Source organism: Indicator indicator, chromosome 5, assembly GCF_027791375.1.
Source record: "Indicator indicator isolate 239-I01 chromosome 5, UM_Iind_1.1, whole genome shotgun sequence".
NCBI lineage: Eukaryota > Metazoa > Chordata > Aves > Piciformes > Indicatoridae > Indicator > Indicator indicator.
In genome coordinates, this window is record NC_072014.1 from 36,829,241 (window position 1) to 36,844,117 (window position 14,877).

The window sequence follows — 14,877 nt, forward strand, 5'->3', positions numbered from 1 at the left end:
TTACTCCTAGTCTAAAGCCAATATAGCTCAGTATGAAAGTCATAGTAAAGGTCAGGCCTAAGTAAGGACCTGTATTTGGTCATACTTATGATGGTAAATGAGGATTTAAAGCAACGAGGGATGCAGCAATTATCATGTACACACCTGCACCACCTACCTGCTTACTGACATTACATGTTAGATGATGTTACATAATAGATAACTTCTTTTGCCCACCCCTTGTAAAACTGTACAAATGCTATGACTTAGTAAAAGGATGTTTTAAATCTAAATCATTAATAGTGTCAGAATTAAGTATCACTAGTAGATGAATCAACATTTTCTTGTTCAAGTATATTGTGATAGAGTAAGCACATAAAGACTGTCTCCTGTAGCCCTCCTCTTAAGTATACTGTGGTAGAGTAAGGATGTAAAGACTGGTCTCCTGTAGCCTCCTCCTCAGCACATACAGCAGAGAGAGGAACAGAATCAATCCCTTGCATTGCCTTTCTCCTGAAGTAAGCCTTCAGTGTCTGCCTTTACAAGAGAGGGATGATTTCTCCTGAGCAGGCACCTGCCAGACACACATCCCACAGCCCCCATGTCTATTTCCAGAGTTGCTTGTTTAATCCTCGTTACACCACCAGCAGCCATCTGGCAGAGCAGACACCTGGCTGTTCCTCTCGAGCAGGAGGTGATTCCACTAACCTAGCTTGGCTCCCTTTCTCAGGAGCATCACCACCACCGCCGTGTTGCGACAGCCGATAGCTCTGTCCAGGGGCCGCATGCCACTGTGGTCCACGTGCTCGATCAGTGCTCCTTTCTCCACCAAGTACTGCACCTGGGAGAAGAAATAAGACAGCCCTGTAATGATGTTTTTGGTAGGAGAGGCAGAACAGCAAAATGTTCCAGCTGCCACTTAACCTTCCTTGAAATACACCTTTGTAAGGGTAAGGATTTCCAACAGTTCCTCCCCCATCATGCAAAGCATGTGAGGTACCCATCAAAGCCAAGTAACGCTGCCTTATGATGGAGAAGCAAAAGCTTTCTGCATTTCATCTGCTCTGTACAGCAGCAGGCTGTAAAACGTAACAGCACCATGCTGGACTTTGTCACAACTACCTTGGTACTAAAATGCTTTCCTGAGGAAACCCTGGCACTGCAGCCCAGCTGCCAGCAGCATAAGCACCTCAGCCACCTCCCCACCTTTCCTCTCTCTTTTGGTCAGCAAGCTTTCCTCTAAGCTTTGGTTTGCATTTTGAAAATTCAACACAGGCTTTGTATTTCTGCTGTTAGCTCCACTTACAATATCAGCATCTCCATAAAAAGCTGCCAGGTCCAAGGGGGTCCGTCCGTTCTTGTCTGTCTGATCAGTTGTTGCACCTTTCTCAACTAGATACTGAACCACCTCCCTGTGCCCTTTCAGACAGGCCCAGCTCAAAGCTGTTAGTCCTTCTTTGTCCAAAGATGAAATAGCTGCGCCTGTACAAATGGAAATTAACTTTGTTATGTCCTGTTCAGTAAGACAGTCAGCTCACTGACACAGCTGTGGTCTCTGGGACAGCTGTGCAGCTCTTCAAATCAACTCTTTATTTTTTACCTTGAGACAGCAAGAATTCCACAGTGCTTAAATGTCCTTCACAAGAAGCCACCATAAGTGGAGTTCGGCCTTGCTTGTCACTTAAGTTCACATCAGACCCATGCTCCACTAGAAGCTTAGCAATCTGAAAGAGAAAACAGCAGTTTAAAAATCAGTTTGCAGACTTAGATTTTAGCCCTAATAGCACAGAGGACTCCACTCTGCCCTGGCGAGACCACACCTGGAATTCTGTGTCCAGTTTTGGGCTCCCCAGTTCAAGAAAGAGAACTGCTGGAGAGAATCCAATGAAGAGCCACAAGGATGATTAGGGGACCTGAGCATCCCCCTGTGAAGAGAGGCTGAGAATCCTGGGGCTGTTCAGTATCGAGAAGAAAAGACTGAGAGAGGAATCTCATCAATGTGTATAAATATCTGAGGGGTGGGTATCAAGTGGAGGGGACCAAGTTCTTTTTGATGGTACACAGTAATAAGACAAGGAACAACAGGTTCAAACTTGGAACATAGATGATTTCACCTCAACATGAGAAGAAACTTCTTTCCAGTGAGGGTGACAGAGCCCTGGAAGAGGCTGCCCAGAGAGGTTGGGAGTCTCCTTCTCTGGAGCCTTTCCAACCCCACCTGGATGCATTCCTGTGCAGACTACCCAAATTGATCCTGCTCTGGCAGTGGGGTTGGACTTGATGATCTCTGGAGGTCCCTTCCAACCTATAATGTGATACTGTGAAGGGGTTTCTAGCCATCACTGAGAAATTCTGCACAGCTCAGGTCTGTGCTGTTGGCAGTTCAGGGCCTTCTCCTGACTGGAGTGGCCAGCACTAGGAAGGCTCCTGACTCTAAGGGTCTCTCCCCATTAATACAGAAGCAGCAGAGGATCTGAAATTGCCTCTCTTCTTGGCCTAGGGACTATTTTAACTGCCAATGTGTTGCTGTTGAGGTCTATCACACCTAAGGTTGTCATGCAGCCCATGTACTTCCGAATCCCTTGTATCGCTTCAAGTAACCTCAAAAGGGAGCTTCTGAACAGGTCCCTTTGAAGCTGATGCAAAGGCACAGTAGAAACAATAATCTAATTTATGAGAGGGCTAGAGAGAGGAGGAATCAAGGCCCACTTCCCAAAGGAATCCCTTTAATTGGCAGAGATGTGCCAGACCTGCCAGTGGCCCTGCCGTACTGCACAGAGGAGGGGAGGCACCCCCCTCCTGTTGGCTCTCGTCACAGCTGCTCCGTGCTGCAGAAGGAACTCGCAGACCTCCAGCTTTCCCCTTCCTGCAGCAGCTGTCAGGGCTGAAAGAAAGCACATTCATCAACAGCAGCTCTTAGCTGTGTTACCACATCTTCTGACACATGACATTGTTGTAAGGGTTTTACTGAATCCCCCGTTTGCTTCAGCTCAGCTGCTCCCTAAGAATTTCATCACTGTTTTCAGGCTCAAGTTAGAATCCGGTAAGGCCAAGTCAATAAACCACACACGTTCTCTGCTGAATAAAAAGGTGGCTCTCCAAGGTAATGACTGTATCACGTGCATAGCTTTTGGGTTCAAAGGAATCTATGAAAATTCTGGATAAACCCACCAGCCTGAGACAGTTCCTTTTTCATAAATCACATTTTGATGACAAGAAAGCTTCACCTCTTTCCATCAGGCCCTACTCAAAGGTGCAGATAGTAACAGTGCTGGGATGCAACAAAAGAGCTGGAACTCAAGTTTCAGGAAGCTCTGTTTACTCCATCCCTAGCAGTGATGTAATACCAAAAAGCAGATCTCTGCAAGAAGTTGGTATCTATCCAGCCTCTGGAGGTCTGTAACTTTATGGATTTTTAAAGGCAACCAGTCTCAAAACATAACACTTGGACAATTTAGTGTCACTGTGCATCAGTTAGAATTGTTTTCCTAGTTTTTCATGGTGAAAACCCCAGCAGGTTATCAATCCAGAGCTGTAATCCCTGTGTTCACCCTTGCTCTAGACAACAAGGGATTATTGTACATTTTCCAGTACACAGGAGACATCAACATTCTAGTTGTCAGCCAAACAGTGTCTTTACGTCCAGCTAAAATACAGTAACCTGGCAACTCCTGCACAGACAGAAGGCACCTCCTGAGCCCTGGCTGCAAACACCAGAGCATCACAACCAGAGCACAGCCCCCTGCAGGCTGCTGATGGGGCAGCCCAAGAGCGCAGCAGCAATCAGCTCTGGACAGCACAGTGATAAAGCCACTGCTGGGATCCTTATCTTAGGCTTCTGAAAGATACATATCCCTGCATCTTTTTGTTCACAGTATCTGCCTTGTAAGAAAGCAGGACAACTCCCCATGTCTGGCACCAATACTTTGTGACTCTGCTCAGCAGCAGAAGGGTGAAGTTTAAACCTTGCAGCAGTGCCACTTGCCACCTTCTCTCCTGTAGCTGGTTACACTCTGTGCTTTTCACTAGGATGCTCACTGAAGCTTGACAATGAACTATTTCCCCCACCATGATTTTTTCCCCCTCGTCTTCCATTTTGCTTACATCAACTCATTGTGTGCTTGAAATGGAGCTTGAAGAAATTCAAACGCTTTTGCTGTTTGTATTGAAGCATCAGTGATGCTAACACTCTGTAGAAAATGGGGCCATGGGCAGTAGCTTCTGCAGGAAGTAGTGAGAGACTCACCCCTCCATTTACTACAACCTAATAAAGTCTATTTTCCAGTAAGAGGTGAGTCCAATTGTGAATTTGTTGTGTTTTTTAGCATTTTCAAGTATTTTTAAACTCTAACAGATGCTGAAAGTAGATGAAATTACCAACACTGCAGGAAGCATTGAAGTCTCTTTTTTAAAACAATATTCTAACCACTCTTCACTCCCTGATGCTTCACTCTTGCAATTACAATTATCAGCTGTTTAGATCTGAAGAACTGGAAAATACCTGAGAAATACCCATTAAAGGCAAAACAAGCTGTCCTGTCCAGAAACTTCTACACTTGTGATTCTGTCAGTGCCAGCATTTTGTCTCAAGGTGTAACTGACAGTACAGCGACAGCACAAGGGGGAGGGGGCATTGCTCAGTTGCACCCTGTGACAGGACAAGGGGCAATGGATACGAACTACAGCACAGGAGGAGGAACTTCTTCACTGTGAGGGTCACAGAGCACAGGAACAGGCTCCCCAGAGGGGTTGTGGAGTCTCCTTCTCTGGAGACTTTCAAGCCCCATCTCGATGCATTCCTGTGTGACCTGTGCTGGATTCTACGGTCCTGCTCTGGCAGGGGGGTTGGACTCAATCTCTGGAAGTCCCTTCCAACCCCAGCATCCTGTGAACACATCTCCCTAATCCTTATCCAGGTGTCAGAAGACAAATTGAGGCCATCACCTAACAAATCCTACAAACACATAAGGTTTTTTTAGAAGTTCTCAAACAGATCATCTGCACTGAAGCTCAAAGCACTATTTCCACAGACAACTTTCAATTTAAGGCAGTGGTGTACAGTAATTTTAATATCACATAACTCTTCAATACATCACATGGGTAGGTTGAGTCAGTTAAAAACCCTACACTTACAAACTGTGTTTTGTCATTAAAAATTTGGTGTTTCCCCATGACTTTTATCACAAAGAACCCCACCCTGAAATTAATAAAAATCAGTATTAAAAGCTCTTACTTCTTCAGTGAACAGCTGAATTAGGGAAACTGTGAGAAAGGCCATACCTGTTTCTCCCCACAAGGCATCAGTCTCATTGATGTCTATGTCAAGGTCCTTCTTGATTGCCAAGATGTAGCAAACCACCTGTCAAAGCAGAGATGCAGTGAGGCACAAAACCCATTTGCTGTAACAAGACACAGCAATGGGTAAAAGATTTAAAGTAAGTGAGAGTGCTTCTCTCAATGCATAGGAATCAAGTTCAAGCAAGGTCTGGGTGATTTTTAGTATGACTTGAAGATGGCTGAATGCTGTTGAAAGCAGCTTTTAACAAGCCCAGTGCCTTTCAATTAATTGGTTCAGGATGTTTGGCATGATTATGATCCAATGAGCTCCAGTGTGACCTACATATACCAGAATAATCAAGACAAACAATGCTAAAAGTAAAAATAAAGCATTGCAGTTGAAGTGAGGAAATTCCATCCTGTCTAAAACAGAGGAGTGGGGAAAAAATAGTATCTGCATACATTTTATTAGCTGGTGATTCCTGGCTTTTTCTTTTTATATTGTCTATAGTCATGATAGAATGGTCCAGGCTGGAAGGGAACTCTGAAGGTCACCCAGTCCAACTCCCCCTGCAGTAAAAGCAGGGACATCCTCAACTAGACCAGGCCACCCAGAGCCTGGGTTTCAAACTTTTCCCACAGAATGCTAGTAAACATACCTCTGTCAGTTGCTAATTGTTAACCTGAGATGAGTTAGAAATTAAGTTTTGCTGTGTTTTTATTTTGTTAGGGAAACCTCTTGTTTTGTAACCAACTCCTAGTAGAAGATTATTAAACAAAAACCTCTCCTGAAGGCTACTTTAAACAGAATTTTCTAATGGAGAATCACAGAATATATCTGGTTGGAAGAGACCTCAAAGATCATCCAGTCCAACCCTTGACCCAGTACTGCAGGGTCAACACTAAACCATGTCACTAAGTGCCAGGTCCACACAGAACATTGTCACTGAGAGTCCAGCAGGGAAGGCAGTAAAACCATGCTTAATTTTTGATGCTGTGGGAAAAAGCAGTGGCAGGAAAGGAGAAAGTTTGTGTTCTCAGACTGTAAGAGAAGAGCTGAACACAATATATGGAAAATCCTGAAATTCAAAACGTTAGACTATAGTTTATTACAAATTGATGACACACACAGGGCTTTTTTTTTTCCAGCTAAGAAGAATTAAACATCTTACTGCCCTACAAGTAGAAAAGGTGGACATTTTCAGGTAAGAGCAAGTATTTATTGTTGATGTGACCTAGTTTGATGATACTCAGGAGCTTCCATTTAATCAGTGAATAGCAAACAGGAACTTTTATGAGAGTGAAGGCATTGTCCATGAATTCAAGTTACCCACAGTTCAGAATCCTCAAATGTGACAGTGCTGGCTTCCATACCACATAATCAATTAGCTGTACATAGACATTTCTATGGCTGAATCATGTAAAGAACTTAAAAGATCAGGTTCTTGATTTTGTAACAATTAAAGAGAGATCTAAAAGGAAGTAATTATTGGAAGGGTTTTACTGGAGAGGTGGTTAAGGCTCCACTTTTGGCACATTACTTATAATACTTCCAGAGGAACTCCCATCAGCCTCATGCCATTTTTATTCAGGTGTCACTACTTACTGATTACTTGGCTAGCAAGGTTAAGATTTATTTTCTCACCCAACAGGAGACATGCATTACCTAACTATCTAAAGCATCTTGTGTGTTTCTTATATTTACTTCTAGGGTTGCTTTCACTGAGTAAGACTGCAATGCTGAGTAACTCTGCTCATCACAGACATGCCTACAACCCCACGCTTGTGTCTTAGGTGACACCAGGCTGAAGTAAGCTGATGTCAGTGCCTTGACAGTGCGTCAGGTTAAAAAGCCAACCATGTGCAGCAGAGAATTTGTTACACTACAGACAACAAAATAATTCAGGCTGAAGTAGAATACCATACTGGGGTGGATCACTGATACAGCACATCATTATCACCACTAGAGATTGAAGTCAACTTCCAAAAACGCAGAGGAAAAGGTAGACAGAAAATTACATATAAACAAATCCTGAAGGAAATAATACTATTGGATAATTAATTGCAGCTAATTTAAGCCAGCTGCTAAGAATGCAAACTACTTCAAATATCTTAAGTTGCAACAGTTCTGCTTTTCAAACCTCTTTTAAAAATAGCTGCAAGCAGTGCTGTACAATTCTCATGAATTCAAACATAACACCTGAGCTACCCAACCTACCTGGCAGTGTCCCATGCTGGAAGCTGCTGTCAGAGCTTGCTGCAGTGCCTGGCTTTTTCTCAGTGAACTTTGTTCTTGGGAAGAAGTAGCTGTCCAAGCAACATTGAGTAAGTACTCCAGGATGTCACAATGTCCTCTCAAAGCACTATGGACCAATGCACACTGGCCTTTCTTGTCTACATAGTCAGCCTGCATTGAGGGGAAAATAATGTCCAAAGTTAGAAAGTCCTGTGAAAGGCCATGGAAAGGAGAAGCTCCTGAGCACTGCAAGAGAACAAATGTCAATTCTATCATCAGGAAGGGCAAGAAGGAAGATCGGGGAATTACAAACCAAACAGTCTCACCACAGTCACTGGGAAGGTTAGGGAAAAACTAATCCTGGAAACCATTTCCAAACATACAAAGGACAGGAGAGTGATTGGGAGTGGTCAGCATGGATTTACCCAGGGGAAATCATGGTTGACAAAACTGACAGCCATCTACACCTGGCTTGGTGTATGAGGGGAGAGCAGTGGATGCTGCCTACTTTGACTTCAGTAAGGCTTCTCACACTGTCTCCCATGACACAGTCATGGACGAGCTGATGCAGTACAGATTAGCCAAAGTGCACAGTGAGGTAGACCTGAACTGGCTGAACAGATGAGCTATGTAGAAAATGCTTCATGGAAGCCTGTGTGGATGTTCTGGACTCTCCCACTGCCCTGCCTCAAGTCCATGTGTGTGAATTGTATAGCAACATCACCTTTCTTAGGCCTCTGCAGGATTGTTTTTGGCTGTAGACACTGCAGTCTTTGTGCACCTGCTTACCTTTGCACCTCTTTTGCACAGCAGTGAAACTATGTTCATGTGGCCCGCAGCGGCTGCGTAGCTAAGTGCTGTCATCCCATTTTCTGAAGTTCCATCAATAGCAGCTCCAAATTCCAGCAAGAGAGTGACCACTTCTTCATGTCCAAGGTGTGACTGAACACATAGCACTGGAGCATTATTCAGTACTTCAGTCCTGTAATTCACATTTGCTCCTGCCAAGATCAGCAGCCGACTCACCTAAAATTGAATTTAAACAGAACAATTTCTCCCCAGTTTTGTCTCATCAAGAGACTTGATGTCTCAGTTCAGGTATTCACATGTTCCTACCTAATTCTGATGCAGATGTTACTTTTTGTCTCATGTATAGCACTATGAAAGTTTAAAATCATCTGTTAGCAAACAGATTATTGCATTGCTGATCTCTGTACTCCTAGCAGGAGACTCAGCTCTTCCCTGAGTGAGGATCTCTGCTTCCTCACCACAATTTCATCCCTGTGACTTGCAACTCTGTAACTGATTCTATTAATAAAGAACCAGACTGCACAGAAAGCAATCTGACAAAGTCATCAGAGCCTGGGTGTGAGTGTGTGTGCAAGTCCACACACATTACCAATCAAAAGGCTTAGCAGCTGGCTAGAATTGCAGCTGTTCCCTTTGGATTTTCCTATCCATAATCCAGGGACTCCAATAACAGAGCAAAGATCTGGCATTTTACATCCTTTCACTCACAGTATTTCTCCTTTTACAGTTCTCAGGGTACTTGCCCATGCAGGAAAACATGGCTGAAGTGTGGCCAGCAAACCAGGTGGCACATCTGACCCCTGAGAATGCATCCACACATTGATCGCTGCTACAGAGCATGAGTGCCTCAGAACCAGAGTGAAACCTTTCTTTCCATCAAAACTATCAAGGAAAATTGAATTAGAATTTAACAACAGCTTAAAAAAAGCACAGGAAGACTTGTCCTAAAGGAGTTCAGTTACAGATGCAGAGTGGTGGCTTTTTTTTCTTCTAAGAGGCGATGCTGATTTCAACATTCATCACCAGAGTCCCAGCAACAGTGGCACATGATGGTGCTTATTCCCTTACCTTCACATTGGGTGTGTAGATGTTCCTCAGAGAGGCGAGGGCTGCAGAGAGTCCATCAGTACTGTAACCAATCCACAGGGCTTGAAGATGACTGGAAGAAATCCCAGTCCTTTTACTGAGACCCTAACAGAAATGATATAAGAGGAAATCTCTCTACAGGAAATGCAAATTGATAGCTACATCTCAGCAGTATCAAGAGAAACAACAGTTCTGTTTGTTAGCACTACAACATGGTGGTTTGCATAAGCTTCTAACAAAGCATTAAATAAAGCAGCTCAGAGGAGACTCCCTGAGATGCAGTCAGATGAATAGATCATAAAAGCTATCAAACTGTAAAATTTACCTTAAAAATGTGAGCTTTGAGTATATGGTGACCAAGTTCCATCGTTTGCTGGCGGTTTAACTTTCCCTCTTGTCGAGAGAACATGAAAGCCAGCAGAGAGTGCCCGTTCCTAGCAGAAAGGAGGGAGAGAGAACTGCTTTTACAACTGTCCTCTCAGTAAAGATCTTTACATGATATTGTGATGGCTACATGCCTGTCACATGCTCAGCTTTCTCTGGCAGACTTCTGACACATGCCATGACATCCAAAGCTCCTTCCACAGCCAAATAATGCAAAGAATGAAGAAACAGCAATTTTTCAAGTTGAAACATACTCCTAACATTTCTCTCCTGTCACCTCCTAGGAGGCCCACGTCAGAAACAGTGCAGCCTTGGACACTGATCTGCATGCTGCTCCCCTCCTGTTTTGTTCCATCTCCCAGTCAGAAACTGCAGGTACCTCAGGAAAAACCCAGTCCTTTTAGGAGATCTGAATCTTGGCAGTGCTGGGGTTAATACCTGAACTTGATCTTGCAGGTCTTTTCCAACCTACACAATTCTATGATGCTGTGAATTCCTTTGACATCTGAGATAAAATGTGTATTTAGTAATTGTCCATCTACATTAGTTGGTGGTCAGTGCTCTAGGAAACAGTGGGAATGGCAGAAGCCTGAGAAAACATGGTCACCACACAGAATCACAGAATCAGCCAGGTTGGAAGAGACCTCCGAGATCATCAAGTCCAACCAATCACCCACCCCTAACTAATCAACCAGTCCATGTCACCAGTGCCTCATCCACTCTCCTCTTAAACACCTCCAGGGACATGACCCCACCATCGCCCTGGGCAGCCCCAATATGCAATCTGCCATCTGAGCTGCCTTCCAATACCTGAGGGGATCCTATAGGAAGGCTGGAGAGGGCATTTTCATAAGGGTGTCCAGCAATGGGACAAGGGAGAATGGTTTTAAGCTGAGAGTAGACTGGATCTTTGGAAGAGGTTCTTCAGTAAGAAGGTGGTGGTGAGACTCTGGAACAGTCTGTGGATGGGGGCTGAGGATGAACATGCTGGGCGTGTTCAAGGCCAGGTTGAATGTGGCCTTGAACTGCCAAGTCTAGTTGAGAGGTGTCCCAGCCCAAAGCAGGGAGGTTGCAATAGGTATCTCTAAGGTCTCTTCCAATCTGCCCCAATCCATGGGCAATCTTTCTTTCTGTGAAGAACTTCTTTCTAAGGTCAAGCCTAAACTTCCCCCTGTACAGCTTGAGACTGTGTCCTCTTGTTCTGTCGCTGGTTGCCTGGGTAAAGAGACCAACCCCCACCTGACTACAACCTCCCTTCAGGTAGTTGTAGACAGCAATGAGGTCTCCCCTGAGCCTCCTCTTCTCCAGGCTAAACACCCCCAGCTCCCTCAGCCTCTCCTCACAGGGCTGTGCTCCAGACCCCTCCCCAGCTTTGTTACCTTTCTCTGGACCTGTTTGAACAACTCAACATCTTTCTTGAATTGAGGAGCCCAGAACTGGACACAGTACTCAAGGAGTGGCCTAACCAGTGCTGAGTGTAGGGGCAGAATGACTTCCCTAGCAGTGGAACTGGACAACTAACCATATGCTAATTAGACCATTTATCTGGGGGATTAATTTGCAGGGCCCTACTGACCCCATCTTCAGAAACTTCTGAAGAGAGCTTTGCAAGGAGGGCAGCTCTATGTCAGAGTGGGCAGTGCTCCACCTCCCAGCAGAGCAGGCAGTCATGCTTCAGGAATGCAACAGGTCCAGCATGCAGCTGGCAAGGTGAAAAATGGTGGGGCTGAACAGCCAGCAGCCCTGGCACTGCCACCTTGGTTACATCCACCCCAACACACAGAGGGTTCTGGGCTGGTGACAATTTTAAATGGCAGAATTATTTATTCTTATGTTAAAAAAAAAGAAACAAAACCAAACCAAACCCAAAACAACTAACACCCTGAGGAGCATAAAACAAATGGACGATGCAGGCTGGGAGAATGTGCACGAACAGCTTCACTGCCTCCAAGCTAAGTAATTCATGCTAAGTCAAAGGTGAGATGGAACAAACTGAAGCTATGCCATGAGGATATAATTATAGAATGAAATGCCTTAGTGTTTTTACGTCTAAAAGAGCCCAAACAATCTGTTCTTTCTATTCCTGTGCTCTAAACAGACAAGGTGCTGCTGCATGTCATTCTCACCAATTTTGCTCTATTAATAACCTAGTACTCTCATTTCTCCAGGAAGGTGGCAAAGTCAAAGGCAAAACTGCATATTCTACAAAGTCAGGTATGCATTGTAACCTCTGATACTTCTGGTCAGCTCTACTTATAAGCATGTTTAACTTTTCATTGTGGAAGAAATTGAGTGTGCTTGTACTTTACCATTGCTCTTTCCTCTCAGCAGATGTTGCTGAGCAATCATGTCAAACCCAGCTGCTGAGGGGGGATTCTGCCCCTTTGCTCTATTGTGAGACCCCAATTTGAATGCTGCATCCAAGTTCTGGTGTCCCCCATCATAAGGACACAGAGCTGTTGGAGCAAGCCCAGAAGAGGGCCATGAGGATGATCCAAGGGCTGGATCTGCTACAAGGACAGGCTGAAGAAACCTGGGTTGCTCAGCCTAGAGAAGAATGGGGGAACATTCGAGCTGCCTCCCAATACCTAACGGGATCCTACAGGAAGGCTGGAGAGGGCATTTTCATAAGGGTGTCCAGCAACAGGACAAGGGAGAATGGTTTTAAGCTGACAGAGTAGACTGGATCTTTGGAAGAAGTTCTTCAGTAAGAGGGTGGTGAGACTCAGGAACAGGCTGCCCAGAGAGGCTGCGGATGGGGGCTGAGGATGAACATCCCTATGGGTGTTCAAGGCCAGATTGAATGCGGCCTTGAACTGCCAAGTCTAGTTGAGAGGTGTCCCTGCCCAAAGCAGGGAGGCTGGAGTAGATATCCCTAAGGTCCCTTCCACCCAAAGCCATTCCATGATTCTATGACTGATTCTCTGGCCACGGTACACCACAGGTCCCACTCACCTTGGCTCACACAAGAAGTCAGTATTCTCGCCCTCTGCTCTCCAAACAAGCCATTCCCTGAAGGAAGGGTGGCAGAACATCCGTGTTTTGTCACGTCTTTTGATCAGAAAACAGGAGAGGGCCTCCATCCTTTGGCTGAAGTCTTCCCACTTCTGTTCACCACTGATCTGGCCTGCATTGATAGCTTGGAAGATCTGCTCATCTGTCATGGGATGCAGGGACGCCAGCGCCACGTTCAATATGGGCAGGGCTCGCTCGAAGGCAGAGTTTGTCATGAACTTCATATTGCACTGCAGCAAGTACAGTTCTGACAGAGACACTGGAACAACCTTGTAGCTTGCACTTTTGATTACTAAGTGACCTTTTTGGAAAAGATCCAGAGTGAGTTTCAGATAGAGGTAGGAGCCCAGGCTTCTCATGATCAGGTGGTTACTCACTTTCCCAATAATAGATGCATCAGCTTTTCCATTTAAAGATATGTTGTTTATGATCTCTTGGCTGTTATTAATTCTGTGCTGAATATAAGCATTCAAGTCTTCATGAATTTCTTTGTTATCTGGAAAATTGTCCAAGGATATTGTGATAAAGGGCAGTGAATTTACTATTTCCTATGAGGGGAAGAGGTAGGAAAAAAAGAAAACAAACCACACAGGCATTAGAGTATTCCAGCAGCAAAAACTCAACAATGCATCTTTGCTAAACTTCTCTTCTGTAATGAGTACCAGAGAGGTTAAAAAGAAATTCCTTGGCCCATTTCACTCTTGAAGGTCAAGGAAACAGTCTGATTTCACTACTTCTTTGTATTATTGATTCCACTAGCATACTCAAAGTGATTCAAAACACAAAAAGCCTTCAGGTATCACACTTGTGCACTGTAAATAAACATGCAACAACAAAGGAAGGGAGGAAAAAAACCCAAGAATCTTTACTTGGAATTCCTCTACACCCAGAGTTTTTCCTCCCCCCCAAAATCACTTAGTCTTTGAGGGCAAGAGAAAAGTTAAAAGATGTTTTTACCTGGAAGTTTGTTCTTACAGTCACAATGAGTTTCAGCCAGGGAGGAAACTTACAGATGATATTTGTCAGAAATGAAGAGAGTGTGTCACCATAATCAGGTTTATGGAATTCAGCATCATTCAAACCATCTATCAAAATGATGTAATCTTCCTCAGGAATTTTCTGCTCTGCAATTACAAAAATAGAAGAGGACAGAATGAATCAAATTCTCCTATTAAATGACACATTTTTCTCCCCAGGTTTTGAACATCAAGAGATAAAAACACCTTTTTATGCACAGCAATACATCTTACGGCATTAAGCATTACTTAGGAGATTCAAAGCAACATTAGGAGATACAAAACAACACTGCCATAAAGTGAAAGAAGTGGAAGCAATCACAGCAGGGGTTTTTCACTGCACTATTATGATGGATCTATTTCACAACTGATTTATAAAGAGCTCCTTTATTGGAGTTACCAAACAAAAATAAGTTTACAGTTTGCAAATGTTTACACTTTCAGTGCTGAGGAGAAGAGGTTCTTTTGCAACAGCTTAAGGAACCAGCAACACTCGTTTTGAACACCTCTTTAAGGATGAAAATCCCAGGGGTTAAACATGAGATTTGCCAGTGGATTTCACAGGAATTTTGTGGAATGTCAACAAAATTTGAGAACTGCAAACTAGTTTTCAAAGGAATGGCACAGGCTCTGCTCACAGGTGGGCACACCCTACCCTGCCCTGCCATGTACCAGGTCCCTGCACAGGCTGGCACACATAGTGGAGCCAGCTGATCTCCAGGAGGGGTCTGCTGGGGTTTTTTACAGTATGGAACTCATCCTGCCAACTGCTTCCTTGGAAAACTGCTGTATCCATTTCAGAAGCAAGCAAAAACCACATCCTCTTTGCAGGTGTTTAGGCACAGAAATTTACAATGTACAGAAAATTACAAACCAAGGAAGTGTGGCAAAACTCAATAGCATCTAAAAACAACAACCTTTCCTGCAAACCTGCTGGCCTTCATTTCAAGCTGCAAAGTTATCTTTGGGATATCTGGCAGAAAAGTAAATATGAAGTTTCCATAACCTTTACTAAGATTCATAGAATTTTATTTTAAAACATGGAACAACTGTTCAAAGCCTGCCTCTTATTGC

The 14,877-nt window shown here is 44.2% G+C and overlaps 1 protein-coding gene across 1 annotated transcript in view; it reads right to left on the bottom strand.

The window, feature by feature from the left end:
* The window catches only part of TANC1 (tetratricopeptide repeat, ankyrin repeat and coiled-coil containing 1), a 42,315-nt gene that overhangs the window by 6,738 nt on the left and 20,700 nt on the right, over nt 1-14,877 (bottom strand). Inside the window, exons 10-20 of the mRNA XM_054381331.1 lie at nt 13,745-13,911; nt 12,728-13,335; nt 9,714-9,822; nt 9,371-9,493; nt 8,282-8,518; nt 7,475-7,663; nt 5,260-5,338; nt 2,730-2,863; nt 1,580-1,703; nt 1,286-1,461; nt 688-820 (exon numbers count right to left, since the gene is read on the bottom strand). Of these exons, the coding sequence (XP_054237306.1) occupies nt 688-820; nt 1,286-1,461; nt 1,580-1,703; nt 2,730-2,863; nt 5,260-5,338; nt 7,475-7,663; nt 8,282-8,518; nt 9,371-9,493; nt 9,714-9,822; nt 12,728-13,335; nt 13,745-13,911 (2,079 nt within the window). The remainder of the gene's footprint in view (nt 1-687; nt 821-1,285; nt 1,462-1,579; nt 1,704-2,729; nt 2,864-5,259; nt 5,339-7,474; nt 7,664-8,281; nt 8,519-9,370; nt 9,494-9,713; nt 9,823-12,727; nt 13,336-13,744; nt 13,912-14,877) is intronic.